Source organism: Erpetoichthys calabaricus, chromosome 4, assembly GCF_900747795.2.
Source record: "Erpetoichthys calabaricus chromosome 4, fErpCal1.3, whole genome shotgun sequence".
In the NCBI taxonomy this organism is placed as follows: domain Eukaryota; kingdom Metazoa; phylum Chordata; class Cladistia; order Polypteriformes; family Polypteridae; genus Erpetoichthys; species Erpetoichthys calabaricus.
Genome location: NC_041397.2, coordinates 172,550,828 through 172,576,745, shown reverse-complemented (window position 1 = coordinate 172,576,745; position 25,918 = coordinate 172,550,828). Strand labels below are relative to the sequence as shown.

The 25,918-nt window shown below is 37.2% G+C and overlaps 1 protein-coding gene across 1 annotated transcript in view; it reads right to left on the bottom strand.

The window, feature by feature from the left end:
• Positions 1–25,918, bottom strand: part of tm9sf2 (transmembrane 9 superfamily member 2) — a 104,672-nt gene that overhangs the window by 21,302 nt on the left and 57,452 nt on the right. The window contains exons 5-12 of the mRNA XM_028799952.2: positions 14,160–14,289; positions 13,619–13,743; positions 13,031–13,142; positions 12,256–12,335; positions 12,073–12,181; positions 7,126–7,258; positions 6,864–6,983; positions 6,544–6,601 (exon numbers count right to left, since the gene is read on the bottom strand). Coding sequence (XP_028655785.2) covers positions 6,544–6,601; positions 6,864–6,983; positions 7,126–7,258; positions 12,073–12,181; positions 12,256–12,335; positions 13,031–13,142; positions 13,619–13,743; positions 14,160–14,289 — 867 coding nt within the window. The remainder of the gene's footprint in view (positions 1–6,543; positions 6,602–6,863; positions 6,984–7,125; positions 7,259–12,072; positions 12,182–12,255; positions 12,336–13,030; positions 13,143–13,618; positions 13,744–14,159; positions 14,290–25,918) is intronic.

Sequence of the window (25,918 nt, the reverse complement as noted above, 5' to 3'; positions counted from 1 at the left end):
ACTACGAAGATATTTCAATGTTCCTTAAAAGTTTTGAAGAATCGGCGTTCTAAGCTTACAGATGGCTTCACTTCTATTACAGAGCTGATTGTGTGGCGATTGGGTATTTCAGAAAGAAAAGTAAGGACATGAATTGGAGGTTAGTACGTTTGAAAGAGACAGTACTTCTGTAATAAATTATTTCATCGACGGTCGCGCATGGCGCAGAAAGCCTCTTGCGTGAGACATGAACAAGCACTGCGCCACCATGTTCCCATGTTTAATAACATGCTTTCATTCCTATCATCATGAACAAGATATCACATATACATCTCAGTATTATTCAGAGACCTGTAATATCACGAATGCAATGGATTATGTGTCCTGTTGGAAAAAGAGAAAGCCCGTTTAAGAAGCAGGTAGTGATTCACACCCAGAGCACAAAGAAGATCAAATACAGAACAAAGCATTTAACGTGCTACTTTAGTTACAATGGTATTTGAGAAACTAGTAAATTAAACAACTTTAAGATGAACTTTACAATGTTCTACTTTAATGGCAAAATAAACTACGTGATTAAAGTGGAAATTTCGAGATTAAAGTTGACATTTCGTGCTTTTTCCCCCACTGTGTGCCTATTTTTTTTTGTCTGTACCCTAATAAGCTTTCATATGATACTCAGACAGTGGGCTACGACTCGCCTTTTCACGGCGACTTTGATATGCGACTTCTTTTTTTATTTCGGGCACCGTGCAACTTTGTGAACTTGAGCTTTCAAGTTTCTCCGACACTGTCACTTGATCAACTTCCTTTTGTTGTTTACATCACTGTTTAAACCAACAAATAGTACGTTGTTCCTTTGCCTCCACTTGATATTCGCTGAAATTCTTACATTTTCCCCCGTGCTTTTCCCATTGTCTTTTCACAGAAGGCTGAGCTTAAGAGCTATTTATATTGATTTGCATATTCAAAGAGGCGTAATTCTGGGAGGAGTTGGGGCGAGACAGAAGGCGCGTGCACGTGCGTTACTTTTCACGCTGATCGGGATTTATGTAGCGGAAGAACGTGAAAGTTTGTGTACGTACAGATTCCTGCATCTGGATTTTTCTGTGCGTACGCACATTCCCGCTTTTGTGCTTACGCCATGTTATAGTGTGAGTTCTACGCACGGCATTATACATGAGGCCGATGGAGACGCGTCACAGGGCAGCAGTCAGTCAGCAGCACGGAGAAATGAATAACGCTCATGGACTGTCTACTTTCACCATCCCAAACCACATTTCCCTCAGCGGTGGTAAACCCACTCAGCTGGAGACGCGTCACAGGGCAGCAGTCAATCAGCAGCAAGGAGAAATGAATAATACTCTCTGATTGGTTACTTTCACCATCCCAAACCGCATCTCCCTCAGCAGTTGCTTCCTGTTCTCTCTACAGCACAGTTTTGCCACAAAAAAAGCCATACAAAATCGCAGAGGATATTTGCGCTTTCCGGTAACAATTAATAGTTAGGTTCTAAGGAAAAATCCACAAACGACTGAGTCTGCGAACCCTGAACCGCAACTTTGCGGGGGTCTACTGTAGTTTTTAAGATATTATTGTGCCTTCAGGAGTAATTAACCTAATTCCAGTCGTACAAGTGCAGTACTGACTTTCTCAGTGCTACAGATACTTTGGTTTGGGAACTGGTACCGTTAACCTTTTGGATCTTTGGTGTCAAATTAGTACCAAAATATCAATTCTTGTGACATCCCTATATTCAGGTTTTAGTACGATTGTTTAATTGTGAATTTCCCATTGGGATTAATAAAGTATCTATCTATCTAATAGCATGAAATCAGCAGAGTAAAACTGAAAAATGTACAATTTTTGTTAAATTAAAAAAAAAGATCTGTGTGTCTCATTAAATATTCATACAGTAGTAAAAAGGAGTTTTCTGTGAATGTTTTAGATGGGAAAATACAGACCAAAACTTTTTACTTCTTGGGTTTTACAATATTCACTTTGTTAATAACATTACTTGATCTACAGTGCCATGAATATTACTATTTAATAATGGAAGCGGATTTTAGATAGGTCTAGTCAATGTTCAGACCAAAACCAAATAGAAATACTTTGTAATCAAACCTGAAATGAGCAGTTCTTACTTGAAAAACCTGCCAGAGTTTCTGAATCAAAGCTGTTTTAAATGAAAGAGTGGGTTAATATTGCTACACAAATATATGGAAGGGTGATATTGAAAATAGGAAACATTTGGTTGCATTTGCTGCAGCTAAATCTCAAGTTACTTTTTCCAGACAGTGCCAGCTGGTGTTGGATAACTTTGCTTGTTCAAAAAATGATAGGAAGTGGAGAAGGTATAATTTGTTTATACAGGTGTCTTTTATCCAATATTTAATTCTTTTACATTAATTGTAAAAAAATTTGCAATAAAAAAACATCAAGAAGCATTATACATTTCTGATATGTCAAGTTTGTGTGGCTTAAGTGAAAACAACTATACATGTCAGACAGTTAGTGATACAGCAATAAAATAAAGCTTAATAATGAGAAATTCTCAGCAAAAGAATAACACCACAGCAAGAAGTGTCAAGGATAAAGTGGTGGAGACTAAAAAAAAAAAAAAAAAAGAAAGGCTGAGGAACAGGTTTATGGAGAAAGTTTTAAATGAAATGCAGTCATTTGAGAGAGAAGAGGAATGGTGGGATAAGAATAGCAAAATTGTAATAGAGTTATCTGAAGAGGTGTTATGTAGGACAAGAAGAAGGAGACCAACGCAATGGGGTGGCGGAACAAAAAAAAATTACAAAGAAATGTAGACACACATAATAAATAAGGCAATGACAAGAGCCAATGCACAGGCTTTGGAGCAACTGTATATGAAAAAATTAAGACAAAAAAGGGAAAGAATGATTTTTTTGAACATTGAAAGCTAGGAACAAGGCTGGGAAGGATTTTATTCAGATAAAGATGATGAAAGATGAGCAAGGTGTGGTCTTGAGTGAGCTGGATAGGATCAAGAATGGATAGAAGGGATACTTCAAATAACTGTTGAGTTAAGCAAATTGAAGGGTACTTTTCAGGGATGGAGTACCAAAAATATAGCCAGAGGAAGTAAAGAAGGCACTGAAAAGAAAGAAGAACAAAAAGGCAACAGGAAATTAAATACCAGTGTAAATGTGCATAAGACCTTAGGGGAAGAGAAAGTAGATGTGTTATGAGATCTAACACAGAAAATCTATGAACAGGAAAGAATACTAAGTGTAGGAACACTGTGATTGTACCCATTTATAAGGAGAATGGAGATATTTAAAACTGTGGAAACATGACGAGAGAAGGTTTAGGGAAGAGACCACCATAGGTGAGGAGCAGTTTGGTTTTATGCCAGGGATAGGAACAACTGATTTAGTCTTTACATTGAGATAGCTCATAGTTATGCAATCAGAAAAACAAAAGTTTGCATATGATGTTTTTTGATTTGGAGAACGATTATGATAGAGTGTAATATAAACAGGTCTGGAGATGTTATGAGAGGGGATTAACAGAATATGTGAGGATTGCCATGGGTAAGTATGAGGGAGTGGAGACTAGGGTTAAAAGACAAGATCCCAATTAGAGCAGGTCTGCAACAGGAATCTTCTTGAAGTTCTTACTTTTTTTGCGCGGATAGGGCGTTGCCACACCCACTACAAGACAAACCACCTGCCAATCCTACCACCAATTCCCAGGTTTTCTCTAAATTGGAGGGCTGGATGCAGATTAATGCCATACCCAGGATGAAGCAATTTCAGATTAGTGGTCTTGCTCATGGGCCCAATGGAATAGATTCACTTTTGGTGTTTACAGGATTTGAACAGGCAAACTTCTGATTGCCAGCGCAGATCCCTAGCGTCAGAGCCACTACTCTGCCTTAGGAGATAGAGTACTGAAGATAAATAGGAATTAGACAGAATATTTGAGGTTTAATGATGATCAGGACAAGAAGTGAACCTGCAGGGAGAGCTAATAAAAAGAGTGGATAAGTTTAAATGTCTAAGATCAGTGGTAGCTCAAGATTGACAATTAGAAGGACAGATTAATCAGAGTACAATGTGGACAGAAAAATTAGAAGAAGTAAATAGAAGTATTGTGTGATCAAAGAATTCTAATGAAGGTTGAATGTAAGCTTTCTAAGCAGTGGTAAAATAATGATGTATGGAGCTAAGACATGGGCAGTAAAGGGAGTGCAGGAGAAGAAATTGGATGTGGCAGAAATGAGAATGTTGTGATGAATGTGTGGAGTGAAAAAAAGGAGAGATTAAGACAGCAATCACAGGTACCACAATGTGGGAGAGATATCTAAGAAAGCACAGGAAAGTAGGTCGAAGTGGTGAATTTGTGGGCAAAAGATGTGCCTAGGACTCAGCGAAAACTCAGGGGGGATAGGGCTTTTTCAGTTGTGGCTCCAAGGCTCTGGAATTCACTGCCGATCCACATTAGACAGGCCTCCTCACTGCCCATTTTTAAGTCTGCTCTTAAGACTTACCTTTTTGGTTTGGCGTTTGATCCTGTGTGAGCAGTTGATTTTTCTCTGTTTTAACTCTGTTTAGTTGTTTTTACTATGTTTTAAATTAGTTTTATTTACTTATTTATTATTTTGTTTTTGTTTAAAATTTATTTTAGCCTATGTTCAGCACTTTGGTCAGCGGCTGTTGTATGTAAAGTGCTTTATAAATAAAGTTGACTTGACTTGACTTGACTACAGGGGAAGAAAAAGTGAGGGAGGCTTAAGTGGAGGCAGATGGATAAAATAAAAAGATCTGAAAGAAAAAGGTTTGAATGAGGAGGTAGTGCAGGGCCAAGTTATATTGAAAAGATTGATCAGGGACATCCACCCCATAGGGAAGTGGGACAAGACAAAGAGGATGTAGTGAGATTAACTGAGAAACTTTGCCAGGACTATTTACAATAAACACAGCAGCAATGAGAACGAAAGGGTGTATTCTTAAAATATGTAAAATGGCTTAGGGCTTTAAATGGGTCTGTACAGCAGTTTAAGCATATTAATATACATATTTTAACTAAAGTTAAGTAGATCATTGGTGGAAAAAAAATTCTGGATATATTTTGCCTATCTCCTTATTCCTCCACAGATGTTTCTGTCAACAATGGTATAAATCAGGGATGTGCAAAGTCATTCCTGGAGGGCCGCAGTGGCTGCAGGCTTTTGTTCCAACCCAATTGCTTAATAAGAAGCACTAATTGCTCTAGAAACACTTCTGCTTCATTTTAGTTATCTCCCTCGTTAAAATTTTGAACCCTTATTGCTTATTTAAGTCTTAAAACAGCTGCATTCTTGGTTTTTAATTGCTCCTTATTAGCAATAAGATGCAAATGACAAAAGAAACCAGCAGTTATCCATTTTGCTTGTTACCCTTTACGCCTGTGTGTATTTATCATGCACTATTTGGTTTAATTAAATACTTGGAAGGAAAGAGAAGACAAAAAAGTCAAGGATTGAGAATTACCCATCCGTTTTACACTTCAAAATATTTGGATAGCTTTAGAATGGAAAAAAAAATCTAGGATTTGAGAATGACTTGACATAGCAGAGTTAAAGCACTAAAAAGCCATGAAATGTAATTATTGGCAAGGATTGTTTTCTAATTAAACAAATGGGTTGGAATAAAAACCCGCGGCCACTGCGGCCCTCCAGGAATGGCTTTGCACACCCCTGGTATAAATAATTTCACCCTGTAATTTAGAACTGTCAAGAACCCTAACTTAACTCTGTATTCAGCACCTCTTTCCTAGATCTGCAGCTTGTTTATCAATAGCATCTATTAATATGCAATTTGTTCAGACATTTTCCTGCACTGAATGAAGAACAAGCAAGGCCACTTGCTCCGGTATCCTAACCTTGCAACTCATTTAAAGTGCTACCAACCATCAGGTGCATTATATTCCTCATTACAATCATAGTATGCTTCCATTACTATACCTGTTAAAAATCCTCTTGTACTGACCTACCAACTCCATAACTCTACTTATCACTACATTAAGTCTTTTGTCTCTCTTCAGTTTTAACTCCTCTTCTTTGTTTTGATCTACATACAGTCATGTGAAAAAGTACTTCCCATGAAATGTTTTTTCTGTATTAACATATGTGACATATGGAAAAGATTTCATAGTTATTTAAATAGTACCTGTAGATAAAGGTGATAAAAATAATGCTATATTTACATTTGTAGTCCATCCAAACAAATGCAATTCTCGATTGTGGAAAAAGTACACCCCTACATGTATCCCTACCTAAAATACCTAGAGAGTCACTGAAGAACAACTTTATGCATAGGTTGCAGGTTTTCATTTTGCCATTTCAAAGAATCATTTTAGTTACAAATTACTGGTAAAAGTCATGCAATTTTCTGCTACTGCCAGCTTTATATCAGTACATAGGACAACAATTCTGCAAATGTTATTTTTAGAGTAAACGGATAAGGAAAAACTTACTTACTGCTAACAAACTGCATGACATACTTGCGATAACATTTAAGTATTTGTGTTCCAATAGTACTGTTGTCTTACCCAGGGCATAAGAAAGCTGTCATCAAAACATTAGTCTTCCACTTTTCACCTCCAAAGGCTATTCAAATAAAGAATACAAAATATATATCATGTTATAAAAACAACACGAACTAAAACTTCACAAGCTTAATAAAACATATTACCGTACGTACGTGTGTGTGTGTGTGTGTGTGTGTGTGTATGTTTTGTAGAATAATGGTCATCAGAAATCAAATCAGTATAATATACAGTGGAAGCCTCTAGTTGTAAAGTTGTCAGGTGCGGATGATAATTTACTCTAATGAGCAGGTGCCTTGTCAGTATGCATAACCTCTACTTACATTTGTAGAATCTGGCAGCCACATAACCTGCTGGAGTTCCCAGTAGAACCCACAAAACCACAGCACATGTCATCAGTGCTCCTCTGTTAGCAGGTGATAAAAATCCCAGACATGCAAAAACTTTGGAAAGAAAAAATATTAAGTTTTACATTCTACCAACAGTTCTGCAAATGTATATGATTTATGAACATAAGGTTTTGTATTTAAATTCATTAAACTAAAGTTGCATGACAACCCACAAATTATAAGTTATTATACATACACAAAGTAACAAATGTCATAATGAAGATTTGAGTGCCCGATCCAAGAAAAACAGACAACAGCATTCCCTTCCTTGGTGGTCTGAAAACATCACCATGAACAAGCTTCCAACCAAACTCCTCTTGAGCATCCTCCTAGAAAATTATAAAAAGATATTGCAAACATCAGTGTAGATGTGTAGCCAATTATTTTTAATATACTTCAAATACAAATAAGAATAGTGAGAATAGGTCTTAGCGATCAACTTAATAATGCTAACTGTACATCTGTTTGACCAGCAGAGATGGTGAAATAATTGGTCTCTTATCTGAAAATCGGGTTGTGGGTGGAGGCCACTGTAATATTCACAGCCAACTTTCACAATTTAACAAAAAATGGTGAAGTGTATTTTTTCATTTCAAATAAATTATTTGCCTAATTAACATCTCTTTTGGAATTTCTCATAATCAATAATTGGCAATTTTGCAATTCTCATGTGTTTATTATGTAGGTTTTATTAACACAGGCAAAGCTAGCAGCCAAAATGAAAAGCAGGAGGGAAAAATGTAGGGATTTCATTAAGTATCAAGGAAAAGCATCCATAGTCCCAAAGAATTCTAAATGCATAAGGTCTTGAATGCTTAGTAAAATTAATTTCAAAAGTAAAATATTCATATATCTATTTTAAATTTTTCACTGCAGTACAATTTAAAGAACTTAAAAAAAAAAATTACAGGTTTATGATAATTCAGTATATTTTACATTTTTGGAGTTGGTTCGTTTAATCAGCATAAGCCACACACAGTATCAATCTTTACAATCAGATTTATAGTGAATTAGTTTGTTTCTGTTAACTGTAATAATTACAGCAAAGTATGTGATCTATCAACAAGGTGAATAATGACAATTAGAAAAAAAGTAACATTTCATATAAACTGAAAAGTAGTACTGCAACTCCAAATTTATACCTACCAAAACTCATGCTCCTATTGGATATTATTAAGTAAAGGAGCCACCTAACAAGGACTAGCTCCTCACACTAATAACTAATTTTTACCATTGTATTAAAAAAAATCTGTGCTGTATACTGTCAATAAACAATATTTCAGTTACAATGATGTCTCTTCTTTCTTCTCACCAAACTCAGTTTTTATTTAGATTTATGATAGCATGAATTCTTAACTAAAACTGCCATCTATGTGTTTACAACATTCTCATTCAGGCACATTATAATAAAAGCATAGCTCCCATGATAAATACTGGTAATCTTTTACTTTATTGCTGTGGTTCTCAAATGTTTTTCATATAGCTCAAACCCCACTACCAAAACATGAAATCCTAATCTACTTGTCATGTTCTACTACAGGCTCTCATATAAGGCATTTTAATGACTATTACACAAAAAAATTAACTTTTGGAATATTCATAACAATGTTTTCTGCTTATACAATAATAAAAAATCTCTACAGAGGAGACTTCAAGTTGTGTGACAGAAACACCAGCTCAGTAGTTTGCAGATTTTCATCTTTTACACAACAGTCTTTTTAAAGCCAAACCACCTGTAATGTTATGGGACTATTTAGTGCATAGTAATACTGCAGCATATATGCCATGCATAATGCTAGTGCTGTTTGCTCACTCATTTTTAGGCAGCTACGCTAGCTTAATGTGTGAAATGTTGAACTTTCATGCATAGTAGTCTATCCTGTTAGGTTACATGAGATGTTGAAAACGTGGAGTGTATTTGATTGTTTATTGCAAAGTGAGTGACACACTCGATAATGTCAGCTCACACATTTTTAAAACAATTAAGATATTATAGTAGGCAATACATATTGCACACTCCTACATCCACATTAAATTTATAATGTCTCTTACAGGATACAAGTAATGTTAAATGAAAAGGACAAAACAAAACACCTGGGGTACACCTTTAAAATAAAACGCAGATAAACATAAAACTTGAAAATACAAGTTAAAAGAGTTCAAGGTACCTTTACATTTTGAAAACTTAAATGAACACACATATAAAAAATAAAATACCAAGTTTTGTGTGCAACAATTCAACAATCAGAAAACTTAACAGCAATTCCCTTAGTCATCTTCAAAATACTCTCAGTGAGATGCAATAAACTTGTCCCAGCGCTTCTCCAATTCTCATTAACATTTCCTGCACTCATCTTTTGTTACCATGTTTACAGCCAGTCATTTTTTCCATGCATTTCCAAAACAGTAGCAATTCTTTTTCATTTCAATCTCAATTTTACAATAGTGTACAAAAAGAAGTCACAGGGAGTGAGATCTGGTGAATACAAAGATGCAAAGCAAATAGCAGTTTTTTTTCTTTAAAATAAAAAAAAAAAAACTTTTGACTAATAGATGTGTGCAGAACTGTCATGGTGCAAAATACAGTTGTGTGTGCACTATTGCTCCAGACACTTATTTTCCCCTGATGCTTTCCTATAGATCCCTCAGCAGTTCAGTGTAAAGTCACTGAGTAAGTCTGTTCACGGGAAACAACGATTTGTCAGTGTCAAAAAAAGGCGATCATCATTAGTTGGTTTTTTGGGGATAACACGTTGAAATCACCTGATGATTGTAGAACAAACACCAGAAATAGGCACGCAATCAATTAAGCAAGATGCCACTTGGAAGTCTGAAATTAACTAGACCTAGAGGAGCACGATACTTACACAACATTCTATAACTATACATTACTCCTTTGCCATTGACTGATTCTGTGAATCTTTGGGTGACTTGTCAAATGCACACACCCCTAAATATATTTAAGTACAAAATAGAAAAACTGAAGTTAGCCTCACTGTATGATTTACAAGATTTTTTACCTAGCTTCACCCAGAAAAGTGGTAAAAATGTACATTGTGTGTAAAATTATATTTTTTTTACATAAAAATAAAAAGCATAAAATAAAGTTTCTCGCTCATTGTAGCAGAAACATGCATATTTTTATAGTATTTAGCATGCAATGCTTCTCAGCTTCACACACTTATGCAAAATTTTACTGTGAAATTAAAGGACAAGTTCAAAATGTTTCAAATCTAAGTTACTTCTTTTTCAAGTGGAAAATGGATATACAGTCATCCCTCACCTATCGCGGGGGTTACGTTCCAGAACCCCCCCCGCAAAAGGTGAAAATCCGCAAAGTAAAAACCATACGTTTATATGGTTATTTTTATAGATTTTAAGCCCTTATAAACTCTCCCACGTTCTTATATACATTTCCCGCAGTTATACAGCATAAACCCTTTGTATTCTCTTAGATATTTGGTAAGATTCATTGAAATTATGTATGTAAACACACTGTTTATATACAGTAAAACCTAAATATTCTAGATAGAGCGCAAAGGTTTTGATGTAAAAAAATACGCCTTCCATATTTATGTGGCACCAAAGGGAACTATAAATAATTATTTTATCACACTTTCTTGATCCAATTTTCTTGGGGTAAAGATAAATTTCTTACCCGTTTGCTTGCAGTAGCTATTGTGGATGGTAGATGACCACCCAAAGCCAACCCCACCCCACATAGCCTTTGGAGGCAGATGCAAACCAAGTGGGATGATAGTGAAAAGAACACAAAAGTTTCACTGTACTTTGTAAAAAGAACAATACATCTAAACTTAACTGATTACACTGTACTGTATTAATAAAAGCCTTACATGTTTGAAAGAGCCAAGCCACCTTTTCCATGGCGAGTCTTATGCATTTTTTAGATGCACAATGGAGTTGCCCTTGCTGATGACATCATAATAACGGAACTGCACACAAGTAGATTTACTGACACTAATGCCTGTCAATTTGTAAATGTATGGGGACAACAGGCAGACTTCACATAGAACCTAAGGCTGAGAGGCAGGAATGTCAGCCCACTCTGCCAATGTTAAATCACCTTTACTGAACTTATTAAACTTCAGCCTGATTGAATTTGGGTGAATTGGCCATGAAGTGGTCCAAAGATTCGATGAAGTTACAATTTAAAATGCTCCAACTTTCAAATCAGTTAACCAAGACCCAGAATGCACCTCAATGTTACGCCACTTCTACATTTTCTAAGGTATTTATTTTTCATGTTTGTAACTGTATTTTTTATTTGTCACTGTAATGCATTTTGATCTTCACTTTTTCTATGCCATTGTGCTATATAAACAAATATGGTTGTTAAAGCATTTATCAGTCCATGATCTGGTAAAATAAAGGGAGAACACAGAGGCCAAATTAAATGCACTATTTCTCTTCTATTGTGCAATTAATTGTGGTGTATGTTCATACTACACTGTTCTTTGAACAAACTGGACAAAACGGTAAATGTCTCCATTCAAAGCATACTACACGATTAATGACATGTACGGCAGTATTATATTATAAATCACCAAACATACAACTATACAAATAATGATTTGGTGTTGGTACTAATTCTATAAAGGAGAGGACAAGTATAGATCCGCTGACTTGGTTTCTCAAGTATTTTCAGTGTGCATATCATCACTGCTTGCGCTCACAGATGACCCTCCTCCATTGCTAGCACTGAGGTTTCAACAAACAGCGTCTAAGCCTACAGTGACATAGTGCCAAATTCTCCCTAAGATCTTCACACATATCTAAGTGTAAATAATTCTGACCACATTCTCTTGAAGCAGTATTCACAAATGTGAGGTCAAAATCTAGCACAAAGGTGCTCCATGTCAGAAAAATGGGCATACCATACACCTAAACCTTATACTGCTGGATAGTGCACTGGGAAATATTTTCATCTCCATTAACTACATATATTAATGCTGAAATGTTAAGGCCTTTAAAAGTGACCATTGCTAAAAATAATGATAAAAAATTAACCTCACTCTAGAGGTAACAAAATGGTTGCACTTTATAATACACTGTATTTAGAAAGATGTGTACAAAGAAACGCTGTAGTAGAATTTCTTGGAAAGAGGTGCGACTGTTAACTTACTATTGAATCCATTTGGTTATATCGCGCAATATCCTTATGCAGAGTCCTCAGCATAATCATGGCCACCATACCAGAAAGAAACAGGACAATTACTAGGGAATTCATGATGCTGTAAGAGAAAACAAGAATAATTACTAAAAGGGTAAACATTACAAAATCTTTAATTGTCTAAATTGCTTTTACCTGAACCACTGTATGTTAGTATGTGGCATGGACTCCAAAATGTAATCCCACCGTGAAGCCCATCTAATATTTTTGTCTTCCTATATTAAAAAAAGTTAAAATGTTAGGAAAACTATTGCCAGATTAGTTAAGTAAAATCAGAAAAATAAGTAAAACATTATTGGATCTGGCAGATCTGTGTATAAATGCTATCAACAATAAATTAGAACATTCTTCTAAAAAACTTTGCATTACCATATTTTACATGAGCAGCATGTATAAAAATGTATAAAGATTAATCAATTTAATGAACACATGGGACATAAATAGCAGAATCATTGAAAGACTAAAACTGAAAGAAATAATAATTAAGTTGTGAAGAATCCGATCATTGGATGTAATAAAGAAAAAGTTGGACCAAGGAGAAAGGAGAATAAAAGCATGAACAACATTTATAACTGCTATGAAAAGTAATTTTGATGAAAAAACCTGAAGTTAAATGACACCACTACCTTCAACATCGTTCCGACACTTTGATCAATTCACATTTATAGAAAAAGGTAATTGGTTCAGCACATAAAAAAGCACTGAACTAAGAATTTTAAATCTTAAGTTTTCAAAGGACACAATTTAAATGAGTGATATTAATTGTATCAAAAATTATAACTATCGAAAGAAGTACAATTTAAAAACAACATTTCAGAATTTATTTTATAATATACATTTGAAATCACTATTAATAAAACAAAGCTAAATAAAGCAAACAAGCCTCTGCATCTTATAGAAAAATGTTTACCTCAAAATTAACAGAATACGTATAAACAATTTTGAGCTCTCCTTCAAACTTGTTTTTAATGTCCAAAGGAACACCTGAGCAATCAGGATTATCTGGCTGAGTATGTTTGTAACTAAAGAAAAAACAAACATAAAATTAAAACATGAACATAATTAAGCTTAATTACACATTTATATAAATCAATTTTGTAATAAATGTCATATTAAACTATGTGCAGTGATGTGTTTTCTTCCTAAACTGATTTTCTAAAGCAAAATATGGTAAATACAGAGGTATATTATCTTGATTAAAGAAAAAACGCATTATGTTAATGAGTATCATCTTGTGCTAGGTTTATTATGCACAAAGACACAAACTGAAGTAAAAGTACCACTGTGTGATAGAAAACAAATGGTCTATTCTATGGTATATAGTATGAAAATTCAAATTAAAAAGCCTACAAAATTTCAGTATCACTGTGTAAAATGCTGTACTATATAATTCAGTCATGGCCACAATTAAAGTCATTTAAATAATAAGATAAAAGAAAAAGATTTAATTAGTACCACAGAGTAGACTTAGAGTATCTGCAACATCTGAAACACTAACCTCCTTGGTTCCAGTTTTGCTGCTACTAATCTTGCACCAGCAGCTTCATTTTCCACAATATGATAGTAGATCGTTATTTCAACATGATTAAAGATATAAAAGGTGTCCTTGTCATTAAAATCAGACTAAAAAAAAAAAAAAAAAAGGTTTCTATAATAAATGATACAGAAAAAAGCTGGTATAGTTTTACATAAATGAGACATAAGCATTTAAAAACTAAAAAGTATTTCATTATTAGTAATCTGTATCTCAGAATTATGCCAAGAGAATTTACACAAGTACCTTGCAAACAATTATAGCCAAAGATGTTCTCGTAAAATATTATGGCTGTTATTTGTTAATTTTACACTGTGGGAATAAATGAGAGCAAATTAAAAAAAAAGTGTTTTAACTTTCCACAAAACCTTTGTCATTAAATCTATTAAATGATAAGCCACATTCATTACTATTAAGATATTGTAAGCCACAAAAAATAATCAGAACATGTGTCAAGAATTATGTTTATTTTAGATAAATGAAAACATGTACTAAGAATACTGACATTTACAACACAAGCGTCTTTTGGACGACCATCATCAGTAACATAGCAGCCAACTGGAAAACCAGGATTACAGAACTTCTGCCCTTCCTCTACATCATAGCACCATGTTACAGGCATATTATCAACAATCCTGTTTGGAGGGAAAAATAAAAGTAATAAAGTTAACAACAAAGACTGGAATAAAACAAATACCAACACTTTTAGCCCATAACCTTTTTTGCAAAGGCAACTCAGTATTGCTTACACACAAACACTAATGTTGAACAATAAAAATAATAAAACAATAATTAAAATATATGAATTAGATCACATGTAAACTTCTCTAAAGTCTGTAAGACATAATTCCACCCTCCTAAGAATAATGAAAGCACACATACAGGGGACAGACCTATTAGAAGAGAATGTAGCCACATGTCACATGAAATGCATATGCTTGTTTTACATCTCGTGTCAACTATCTAAAATCAGAGAACAACAAAGATTTAAAGTACAGTTTAACTGACACTTGAATGACAATATCCCTTTCCCGATTTTCTTGAAACAGAAATATAGAAATTACTCTGAATTGCAAATTCAAAACAATCTTGATTCACAGTAATTTAAATTTACATGAACAGTGCTTGAGTTGCCTAGTTTTTCTACTTACTGTGGGTTCTCAGAACTAGGGATATGAGAAATTGGGAAAATTTCATTGCAAGAAGCAAGAGTTTAGAAAGCAACACCAAAATTGGATTACTGGGTTTAGTAATGGTTTATAAATAGAAATATTACAAATGGTTTTACTTCTGCAATTCAGGCCCTTAACATTACACCTAATAAAGCTTTGTGGACATACTTGATCTATAATTTCTGGAAGTTGCATTTGCAGATGGAAGAATGGTTTATTATACCTGGTTCCAAAAGGTAAAGCTTTTTCACCATTAACAGGAGACACTAACTAAAAAATGACAATAGAGAAAAAGATACTTTCTTTTCATGAAAAAGTTTTAAGTTCATCCAGCATGGTGTTGAATGCAAGTCTTTCTAGCAGTTAGGTCTTAAAGTAAACCTTGAGTCCAACTCTCTTCTTTTCAAGTCATTTTGCAGCTGTAAATCTATGTCCCAGTCCTTTAAACAAGTCCCACTGTAGTATCTCCAAAGAAGTTTGACATTTTCTTCCCACATTGCTTTTTTAAATAGTACTGTTAATGGCTGCATACTTTCATGTATTTACACCCAGCACTACTTTTGGGTTTAGTTTCAACATTTTCTACTTTCAACTAAAACCAAGCTCACATTCAAACTAAGTCTCCGATAGGAAATGGTGTTACATTCCCAGGATTATTACATGCATTGGTAATATATCAGGAGAAAGCATTGTCCTGCAAATCTCCAAGACGACTAGCTCTACGTGGCAATTAGCAATGCAAAGGAAATTTATACCCCAACCATCCCTAGAAAAGCATAAGACACCTTGCAATCTGTCAGGGTTGCTACCATATGCTGGCCTTGACAGTTTCCATTGTACTCCTTGTTTGTGTGCCAAGGGTTTCCCTCTCTTTTTCACTTGGACCGAACTGATAATTTGCATCTGAAGCATCCAAGATACACAGGAAATTACCAATCACTACTCTCTCATACTGGCATGCAAATAAAATCACATCCCACTGTACTATTCCTTTTGTTGTCATCTAGCATCCTTTGATACTCCAGTAGCATTTGTGCTTACACTACCTTGCCATTCAGGCAACACGGTTGTACATTTAAATGTTGTATTGTTGTATCTAAACACCAATGTAAGAATGACCACATCGCCTTGATGCTCAAAAATCGCACAAACACCCAGGACTCAACTACACAGCGTACATACATATTTTGCTGTATGAATTTAGAAGTATATCATAATGCACAATTCATCCAAATAGAAAAGAAAAACTTTATATTTAGGCACAATTAAAACTGTCACAACTCAGTATATCAGAAACCGTTACAGTGATATGTGTAAAGTGGGTCACTTATAACAGTCAAGACAGACAAGCTATAATACATAGTATATTTATTATAAACAAAGTAGACTATCACAAAAGCAGAGGTAATCTTACAAAACAGCCATTGACTGTTACAAGGGCCAGCAGACACAAATCAGCTAATCTGTGTGAAGCCAGCTGGCTCTGGCATCCCTGGAAGACAACCACTCATTCCCCTGCTGTGAGCAATTCAGATCCAGAGACCTGCTTTATCTCAAGGCAGAGTTCAGATCATATCCTGACAGACATTGTCAATCTAGACAACCACGTAACATGGGAATTTAAGTATATCTAATCACATCTTGCTTTACATTCAACAATGTAATTTTGAAAAAAGTTGTATTTTCAGATGCAAAGAAACACACAGATTATATATGCTAACTTTCTTCAAAGCTCAGTGTTTTACAAGTACAAATACAATATTAAACAGAGCATACACTGAGCAAGTGACATGTTTTACTTTGCTTGTATCTATGTAAAAATGTTTCTTAATGAAACAAATCTATGGCACAAAAACAACTTTATATTTACTACAGGGAGATATGTGAATATCAACAGTGAAGTATTTTTGGAAAACTGTAGGGAATTTGAGTGCACTTGGAGGTGTGGACAAAGCTGTGATAGTGAGCTACCACCTATTCTGTCTTTTAAAGAAAGCATGAATTGAAGGGAAACCTGAGGGCAACTGTGGGTACCAAGAACTGACCATTAGAACCACTATTCTGCACAAAACTAAGTAATCTCTTTCTTACATTAGCAACGAGGAATTTATAATGTATTATTTTTAAAAAATACACTTAGAAATATTTTTTAAAAATAATTTCTATAAATATATACAAACACACATAGTCCATGCCATATTTACTGGTATCCCTGGTTAAACAAGAAAAAAAAAAAGCTTTAAACAATTATATAAAAAAAAAATCTTGGGACAAGATGACACTTTCACAGAGACGAGACGTGACTTTCTCAGAGAGACACTTTCACGTCCCATGAGACAAAAAGTACATGACAAAGTAGAATGTCAAAGAATTCCAAAACGTTGGTGCGATACACATGCAGAGCAGATTAGATATAATGGAAGTACGAAAGTCTCCAAAAAATGATAGTAAAGATCGCATTAATGCAAACAAACGGAAATTACTTGAAAAAATAAAGGAACAGCAAAAAGAGATAGACTTAGCTTTCAATCAGAACAATATATTCAGAGACTTGTAGATCATCTAATTCGTGTTGCAATCAGGGAAAAAGTAGTGTTTCTTCCCGATGAAGAGGCATATCCGCAAGAATTAAAAGATTTGTTGTTTGGTGAAAGTGAAATCCACATATGCGGTCATGCTTGGGTCACAGAGTTGCACAGATACACAGGAGATTTTAGAGACAGAAACGTTATTCAAACATTTCAAACAAGCATAAGTCTTTCAGTGAAATCAAGCTTCGTGTGTAGTCGGAAGGGACAGTTCCGTCTCTCAATTAAAAGAATGTCTGTAGTACTAGGGTGTTGTACCGTGTTAGCCATTATGAATGAAGTGAAAAAGTAAAGCAAAATGACACCTTTTATTGGCTAACTAAAAAGATTACAATAAGCAAACTTTCGAGGCAACTCAGGCCCTTTCTTGCCTGAAGCAAGGTGTCATTTTGCTTGACTTTTCACAATTATAAGAACAGAAAATTTTTCTCTTCATAGGGGTGCGCCTCAGGACCGGGACCCCCAACAGGAGCACAGGATGTCTGGGGGAGAAGAGAGACAAGGCAGTGAGACAAAAGGACAACTACTGTACAGGATTTTAAATGTTCGAAGTGTAGATCATGCGACACACAGAAGCAAGACAGCAGCTGATTGAAAATTTGTTTCCCATTGTATCACCGCTTTAGAGGAGGTTTCGTGGAGCGAATGAGTCTCCTTGGGGTACGTTCAGCCTCCCTCTTCACACAGCAAGTGGTAGAGACGCAAAATGGATGGTGCTTAGCGTAGGCCAGGGGGATTGGGGATGAGACGATAAGTGAAGCGAGCAGGGGACAAAGCCCCCTAGTAAAAATAAAAAAAATAACCACATCAAGAAATATTTTAACAAAGCCACATGTGCCACAATTACTGATATCCGTAGAAATTGTTACGAACAAAATGTAACTGAAGAATTCTTTCCATTTATATCAGACTTTAAAAGTTGATCAGAGTTATGTCCAAACCTTCAAACAGAAACCCATGACTTTGTTTTACTGGTGTATAATAATGAGGTGGTGCAGAGGCCAAATTCCCAAATTCGTTCATAAACTTGGGAAAAGGAGCACACAATTCAAATAAGAGATAGGTTTGTCGACTTTCATAAATCATGGAACAACATAAAAAAGGCTACTTGCCTGAAAAATGCACATATTTATAGTTAAGGGTATAATTAAAAAGTTCAAATCAACTAGAATCATTACTAACTTGCCTGAAAGATAATTTAAATGTATTTTACGCACAGTGAGCAGAATGGTAAGAGAGGTTTAAAAGGGTCAAAGAATCACTTTTGGTGACCACAAGATGCTACCATCAGATTCCACCTCCATGCCAACAGTTTATTTGAAGTCAGGCCAGAATAAAGGCTTTCCTTACATTTGACCACAAATGTAAGCACCTGTAGTTTCCTGAACACTATTGGAACGAAAAGAAAATTGACCTTTTTAACAACAAACATTTAAGATGGGTTTGGAGTAAAAAGAAGAATGACTACACTGAAAAGAATCTGATCTACACTGTCAAGTATTGTGGACATTCTATGATGTTGTGGGTGATATTTCTCCTCGAAAGGCCCAGGGAACCCAGTAAGGGAACATAGCATCATTGATTTAAATCTGGCCAACTCACTAAGGAACACTAAATCAACCTTCTGCCTTGGCGGTCTCAGTCCTCAGACCTAAACCCCATTGAAAACCTGTGTGATGAGCTGAAGAGGAGAGTGCACAGCACAGAACACAAGACCCAGGATAATCTGGAAAAATTATGTAAAAACTAGTGGTCTCATATTCTCTGCTCTATATCCCCCTGTCTTATAAGATGTTATAGGAGAAGACTCTGTGCTTTTTTAGAAGAAAAGGGAGGTTGCACCAATTATTAAATGTGGTGGTGTCAATAGTTATGGAAGGGACTGTATATACAGTGTATCCAGAAAGTATTCACAGCGCATCACTTTTTCCACATTTTGTTATGTTACAGCCTTATTCCAAAACAAGGGGGGCTCTGCCCCCTGCTTGCTTCGCTCGCCTACCCCCGGCGTTGGGTATCCTGAAACACATTAGTTGAGCTCGTTCGTTTTGAACCCGTGTCTGCTGTGCTTCCGTAGTTTCAGACGCGCGTTGTAGGCGCCTGTGTTCATTGATCTTATCCAGGTGAGCTCGTGTTTGTATCGTTGAGCTATATTGTGTTTGAATTCGGTGTAAAGCATTCAGCGGTTTGTACAATCCCAAGCAGCACATTACTCCTAACTTCACTCCGCAGTACTGCCACGCACAATATGGCGGTGACGCCTGCGCCTTTCATACGATCTTTGTGGACCTGTGGGGCCGCCGTAGCCTCTTCCGTTTGAATCCGGGCTGCAGCGCAGAATCCTCTTTTTGGCGTGGCTGTGTCGGTTAGTCGTTAGCTATGGGTGCCTTGTTGCTTCATTTCTCATTCACGTCAGTTGAGCTGTTTCATTTTTGGGCTGTGAGTCCTTCGTTCGCGGTGGATACGACTTCGATTGCAGTTTATGAGACGTGCGCTGTACGCGCCTGCGCAGTACGTCTCATGGTCCCATCACCGTGTACCTGCGTCCATGCCATCCAGTTTAGTTAGTAAACCTGCATCCATGCCATCCTGTTTACCATTCTCGGTTAGTAATATAGATGGATTAATTTCATTTTTTTCCCTCAGAATTCAACACACAACATCCCATAATGACAACATGAAAAATGTTTACTTGAGGTTTTTGCAAATTTATTAAAAATAAAACAAACTGAGAAATCACAAGTATTCACAGCCTTTGCTCAATACTTTGCCACAGCAATTACAGCCTCCAGTCTTTTTGAATATGATGCCACAAGCTTGGTACACCTATCCTTGGCCAGTTTTGCCCATTCCTCTTTGCAGCACCTCTCAAGCTCCATCAGGTTGGATGGGAAGCGTCGGTGCATAGCCATTTTAAGATCTCTCCAGAGATGTTCAATCGGATTCAAGTCTGGGCTCTGGCTGGGCCATTCAAGGACATTCACGGAGTTGTCCTGAAGCCACTCCTTCGATATCTTGGCTGTGTGCTTAGGGTCGTTGTCCTGCTGAAAGATGAACTGTCGCCCCAGTCTGAGGTCAAGAGCGCTCTGGAGCAGGTTTTCATCCAGGATGTCTCTGTACATTGCTGCAGTCATCTTTCCCTTTATCCTGACTAGTCTCCCAGTTCCTGCCGCTGAAAAACATCCCCACAGCATGATGCTGCCACCACCATGCTTCACTGTAGGGATGGTATTGGCCTGGTGATGAGCAGTGCCTGGTTTCCTCCAAACATGATGCCTGGCATTCACACCAAAAGAGTTCAATCTTTGTCTCATCAGACCAGAGAATTTTCTTTCTCATGGTCTGAGAGTCCTTCAGGTGCCTTTTGGCAAACTCCAGGCGGGCTGCCATGTGCCTTTTACTAAGGAGTGGCTTCCGTCTGGTCACTCTACCATACAGGCCTGATTGGTGGATTGCTGCAGGATGGTTGTCCTTCTGGAAGGTTCTCCTCTCTCCACAGAGGACCTCTGGAGCTCTGACAGAGTGACCATCGGGTTCTTGGTAACCTCCCTGACTAAGGCCCTTCTACCTCGATCACTCAGTTTAGATGGCCGGCCAGCTCTAGGAAGAGTCCTGGTGGTTTCGAACTTCTTCCACTTACGGATGATGGAGGCCACTGTGCTCACTGGGACCTTCAAAGCAGCAGAAATTTTTCTGTAACCTTCCCCAGATTTGTGCCTCGAGACAATCCTGTCTCGGAGGTCTACAGACAATTCCTTTGACTTCATGCTTGGTTTGTGCTCTGACATGAACTGTCAACTGTGGGACCTTATATAGACAGGTGTGTGCCTTTCCAAATCATGTCCAATCAACTGAATTTACAACAGGTGGACTCCAATTAAGCTGCTGTTGTGTGTAGAATTCTGAGGAAAAAAAAATGAATTTAATCCATTTTGGAATAAGGCTGTAACATAACAAAATGTGGAAAAAGTGATGCGCTGTGAATACTTTCCAGATGCACTGTATCTACCGAAGGAGATAATTAAGACAAGGGATTTGCATTAGACATCCTCTCTTTGGTCTTAACTCAAATTTGATATTTTTGGATCCTACAGTAGCAGATAATGACAGGGTGACTAAATCTAAAAGATTTTTGACACAGTAAACTACAAAAACAGAGGCAGAAGGTAAATAAAAATTATCTGACTTGGGGAGAATGAGTAAAGCTCCCCAGCATTATAGCAAAAAAAGAACCAAAAGTGTTTTAATTCCAACGAACCACCTAAAGATTGTGTAACTAACATGTAAATATCAAACATCACCCTAAATAGCCTAGAAAAAGTACATCTAGTGTCCATTGCTGTGCTAATGCAAATGTACGTCTTTCATATGACGTTTTCAAAAAGCATGATGTCACAATCATAACAGTAGAAGCATTTTTTTGTGCACTCTTGTAATTTTTTTTTCCCTGTTTGCACATAAGGATAAACTTTCAGTGCCTGATCCACATAATCCATGTACCTCTTGTTTTCACCGGCTACCACAGCATAAGACTTACTGGCTTCCACATTGTGATGCTGCTTAGGAGGCTAACATCCTTTTCCTTGCACTCAATCCCAATTAATTATTTTGCCTTTTTGTCATGCAGCTACTGTCACACCATACTCAGGCTTCACCTGACTGAATTCACTAGTCATATCAGGGCGGATTGATTATACAGTGCCATATCATGCATCAGTGTCACTTTCCACGTTAACACCTGGGGTCTCATGTATAAACAGTGCGTACACACAAAAATGTTGCCTATGCCAGTTTCCACACTCACATCGCGATGTATAAAACTAAACTGCCATGGTGTAAAGCCACGCACATTCTCACGCTAGCTCAAACCATTGTGTACACAAGTTTTCGGCTCGGTTTTGCAAACTGGTGGCACCCAGCATCAAAGCAGTGCTACTGTTCCTATGTGGTTTCCCTTTATTTTTTTTATTCACATTCCTGACATGGCTTTATCAAATACACTGGAATTAACTGCATATCGTTTTTAGTTTAAGGCTTCCGATTATGATCAACCAATAATCATATAATGGCACACAGAATGGGCAAACTATTCCAAATACCATAGCTGCTTTAGCGTTGTCACTGTCAGTGCACCACTGAAGAGTATTTGAACCCACTGTATCTGAGTGTGGAATCACAGCTGTACAGCAGCTGATCAGAAAGCTTTACAGCAGATTGTGTCAAGAGCGGGGAGAATTAATCGGGACACAGCTTCTAGCACACGCTGCCACAGCCATGCGCACAGTATATTTGAACTTCTCCCATTCAACAAATGCTTCAGAGCCTTTCCTATACAGACCTCACAGTTCAGAAACAGTTTCATCCCAAGAACTATAAATGCACTCAATCAGTCCATCAAGTGCTCCCGGTAGAACTGCTTGTACTTATAAGTACACTTACCTCACTGCTAACTTGCATTACAGTTGTAATATTGAACAACCTGAGCCACTTATGCTTTCATATTGTACATTTTTCACTATCGTATTATTATTATTACTGGCCGACGCCCGATTTTTGAAAGACGCAGAGTGCATGTAGAATTTCCGGCCAAGCAGGATTACATGTGAAAGTGATAAATAAATCAGGCTTTCTGAATTTACATACTATGGCCATGGCATCCTGATAGTTTTGTTGCATGTATCTTGGACTTCCTGGAAATGTGGACGGTAATATGATCATTTTGCCTACACGTACATTGTTATTTTCAGTGTTTGTTTGCAATGCGTCCGATAGTTGAGACGCGCGCCCCCTGTTTTAACATACACATCTACAACGTACTGCTGGAATAGTTTGCCGCTAGAGTGCAAAATACTAAATGTATTCCTCATTGCTAATCTGTACGCGTAAAATTGGCATTGAGTAAGCCTTATTCGCTTGCCGGTTCTTTTATCAGGAACATGTTGTAAATCTTTGTGCCAGCCAATGTCTCCGGAAGGGAATAAAAGTGGGTAAACCATAGGATCGCAATTCATACTGAGCGTGGAAATCTGTTTACAGGAGTCGCCTATGGGATAGAAGCAAATGTCCCTTTCGGCAGGCATTTCGCCATCTTCTCCGACGAAAATCGCTGCAATGTCGGGGCAATGTATCGTTGTAAATCCTGCCCAGGGTTTTCTTTGAAAACCATTCATACAGATGCTGTTGGATTAGACAGCGATTTTATGCATGTGTTTGTATGATTTAACGAAGGGGTTGATGGTTCTGAGCATGGAATCTAGCTGGAGAAGTACATTTTCGCTGCATGCAGAGTTTGCTTTATTTTGTAAGCGTACTTCAGTAGCTTGCGCTGTGTCAAAAACATACAACTGTCCATATCCTGGAGAGGTAGAAGTCTTAGCGTATAGTGGAGAGACTTGGTGATAAATTTGCCCGTGTATTTTAAAACAGTATGGTCCGTGGCCAGGAAGAGTTGTATTCTCAAATGTGTTCACAATAACTTTTAGCTTCTGATGTTTGCTGTATAAGAAGCTGTTGTAAAGACACAGGTGGCTCCCACAAAGGTGGTAAAGCTACTTTACCGTTGTGGTAACACCTTGAGTACTTGTTGGATGTATTACGCTCAGCGGGCTAGTATAGTGCATGACATGGAACAGGAAGAATAGGAATCGAGAAATGCCGTGTCGGCTGCATGTGGTCGGGACCGGTTTTGAAGTGGAAGGAGGACAAACCAGAAGAGAAATTTCCATCTATTTTCCAACCCGCTGAATCCGAACACAGGGTCACGAGGGTCTGCTGGTGCCAATCCCAGCCAACACAGGGCACAAGGCAGGAAACAATCCTGGGCAGGGTGCCAACCCACCGCAGGACACACACAAACACACCCACACACCAAGCACACACTAGGGCCAATTTAGAATCGCCAATCCACCTAACCTGCATGTCTTTGGACTAGGGCCAATTTAGAATCGCCAATCCACCTAACCTGCATGTCTTTGGACTGTGGGAGGAAACCAGAGCGCCCGGAGGAAACCCACGCAGACATGGGGAGAACATGCAAACTCCACGCAGGGAGGACCCGGGAAGCGAACCCGGGTCCCCAGGTCTCCCAACTGCAAGGCAGCAGCGCTACCCACTGCGCCACCGTGCCGCCCTGAAGAGAAATATATATATAAGAGATTGTTGTTTTACCATTTTATAGGAAAATAAGTATATGGAAGATTTGCATACTGAATCTCATTGTACCATTCAATAATAAAGGAATTCAATTCAATAGAAGAGAGCACAAATTTACAGATGACGACTGCCTTCTAAGTCGATTTAGATTTCTAAGCGCCATCTCCTTGGAGCTCTTGATATCTTTTTTTAGATGAAATGCAGTAAAGTATGTTTATTACATTAAACAGATAAATTTTAGCTTCATTTAAATAATGTATACTGTTAATAATTAAACATGTGGAAACGGTGGACAGTAGTAGTGATGAACTGCACCCCATTCAAGGATTGTTCTTGCCTCGCGCTGTGTGCTTGCTGGGACTGGCGCAACCCTGGATGGATAGATGAATGGAATAATTAAACATGTACTACGAAGATATTTCAATGTTCCTTAAAAGTATTAAAGAATCAGCATTCTAAGTTTACAGGTGGCTTGACATTTATTAAAGAGACGATTGCATGGCGATTGGTTACTTGGAGAGAAAAAAAAGGAAGGACAGGAATTGGATGTTAGTATGTTTGAAAGAGACAGTAGTGCAGCAAGCATCTTGAGTGGAGGGCAGGAACAATCTCTGGATGGGGCATCAGCTTGTCGCTACCACTGCTCCACCGTGCCCCCATGTTTTATACATCCTTTAATTCCTATCATGAAAATATCAACTATACATCTTAGTATTTAAATTAGTCAGAGAACCGTAATATTATGAATGTCATGTATTGTGTCCTGTCGGTGTAGTGATTCACACACAGAGTACATAGAAGAACACATAGAATACAAAGCATTTAACATGCTACTTCAGTTACGATGGGATTTGAGAAACCAGAAAATAAAACATTTTAAGATGAAGTTTATGATGATGTACTTTAATAACGTAGTTTATTTTGTCATTAAAGTGGAAATTGACTTTTTCCCCCCGCTGTGCCCCAGTTTTTCTTTTCTCTGTACCTCAATATGCTTCCATATGACACTCAGATGGTGGGCTACTACTCGCCTTTTCATGGCAACTTTGATATCTGACCACTTCTTTTTACTTCGGGCACTGGGCGACTTTCTGAACTTGACCTTCCGAGTTTCTCAACAACTCTTGTCACTAGATCGACTTTCTTTTGCTGTTTATACCACTGCTTAAACCAACAAATAGTACTTTTCCTTGCCTACACTTGGTATTCACTGAAATTCTTTTCCCCATGCTTCTGCCATTGTGCTTTCACAGAATGCTGAATTTAAGAGGCTATTTATTTTGATTTGCATATTCAAACCGATATAAATCTGGGAGGAGTCAGGGTGGGGCGGCAGGCGCTTGCACGTGCAT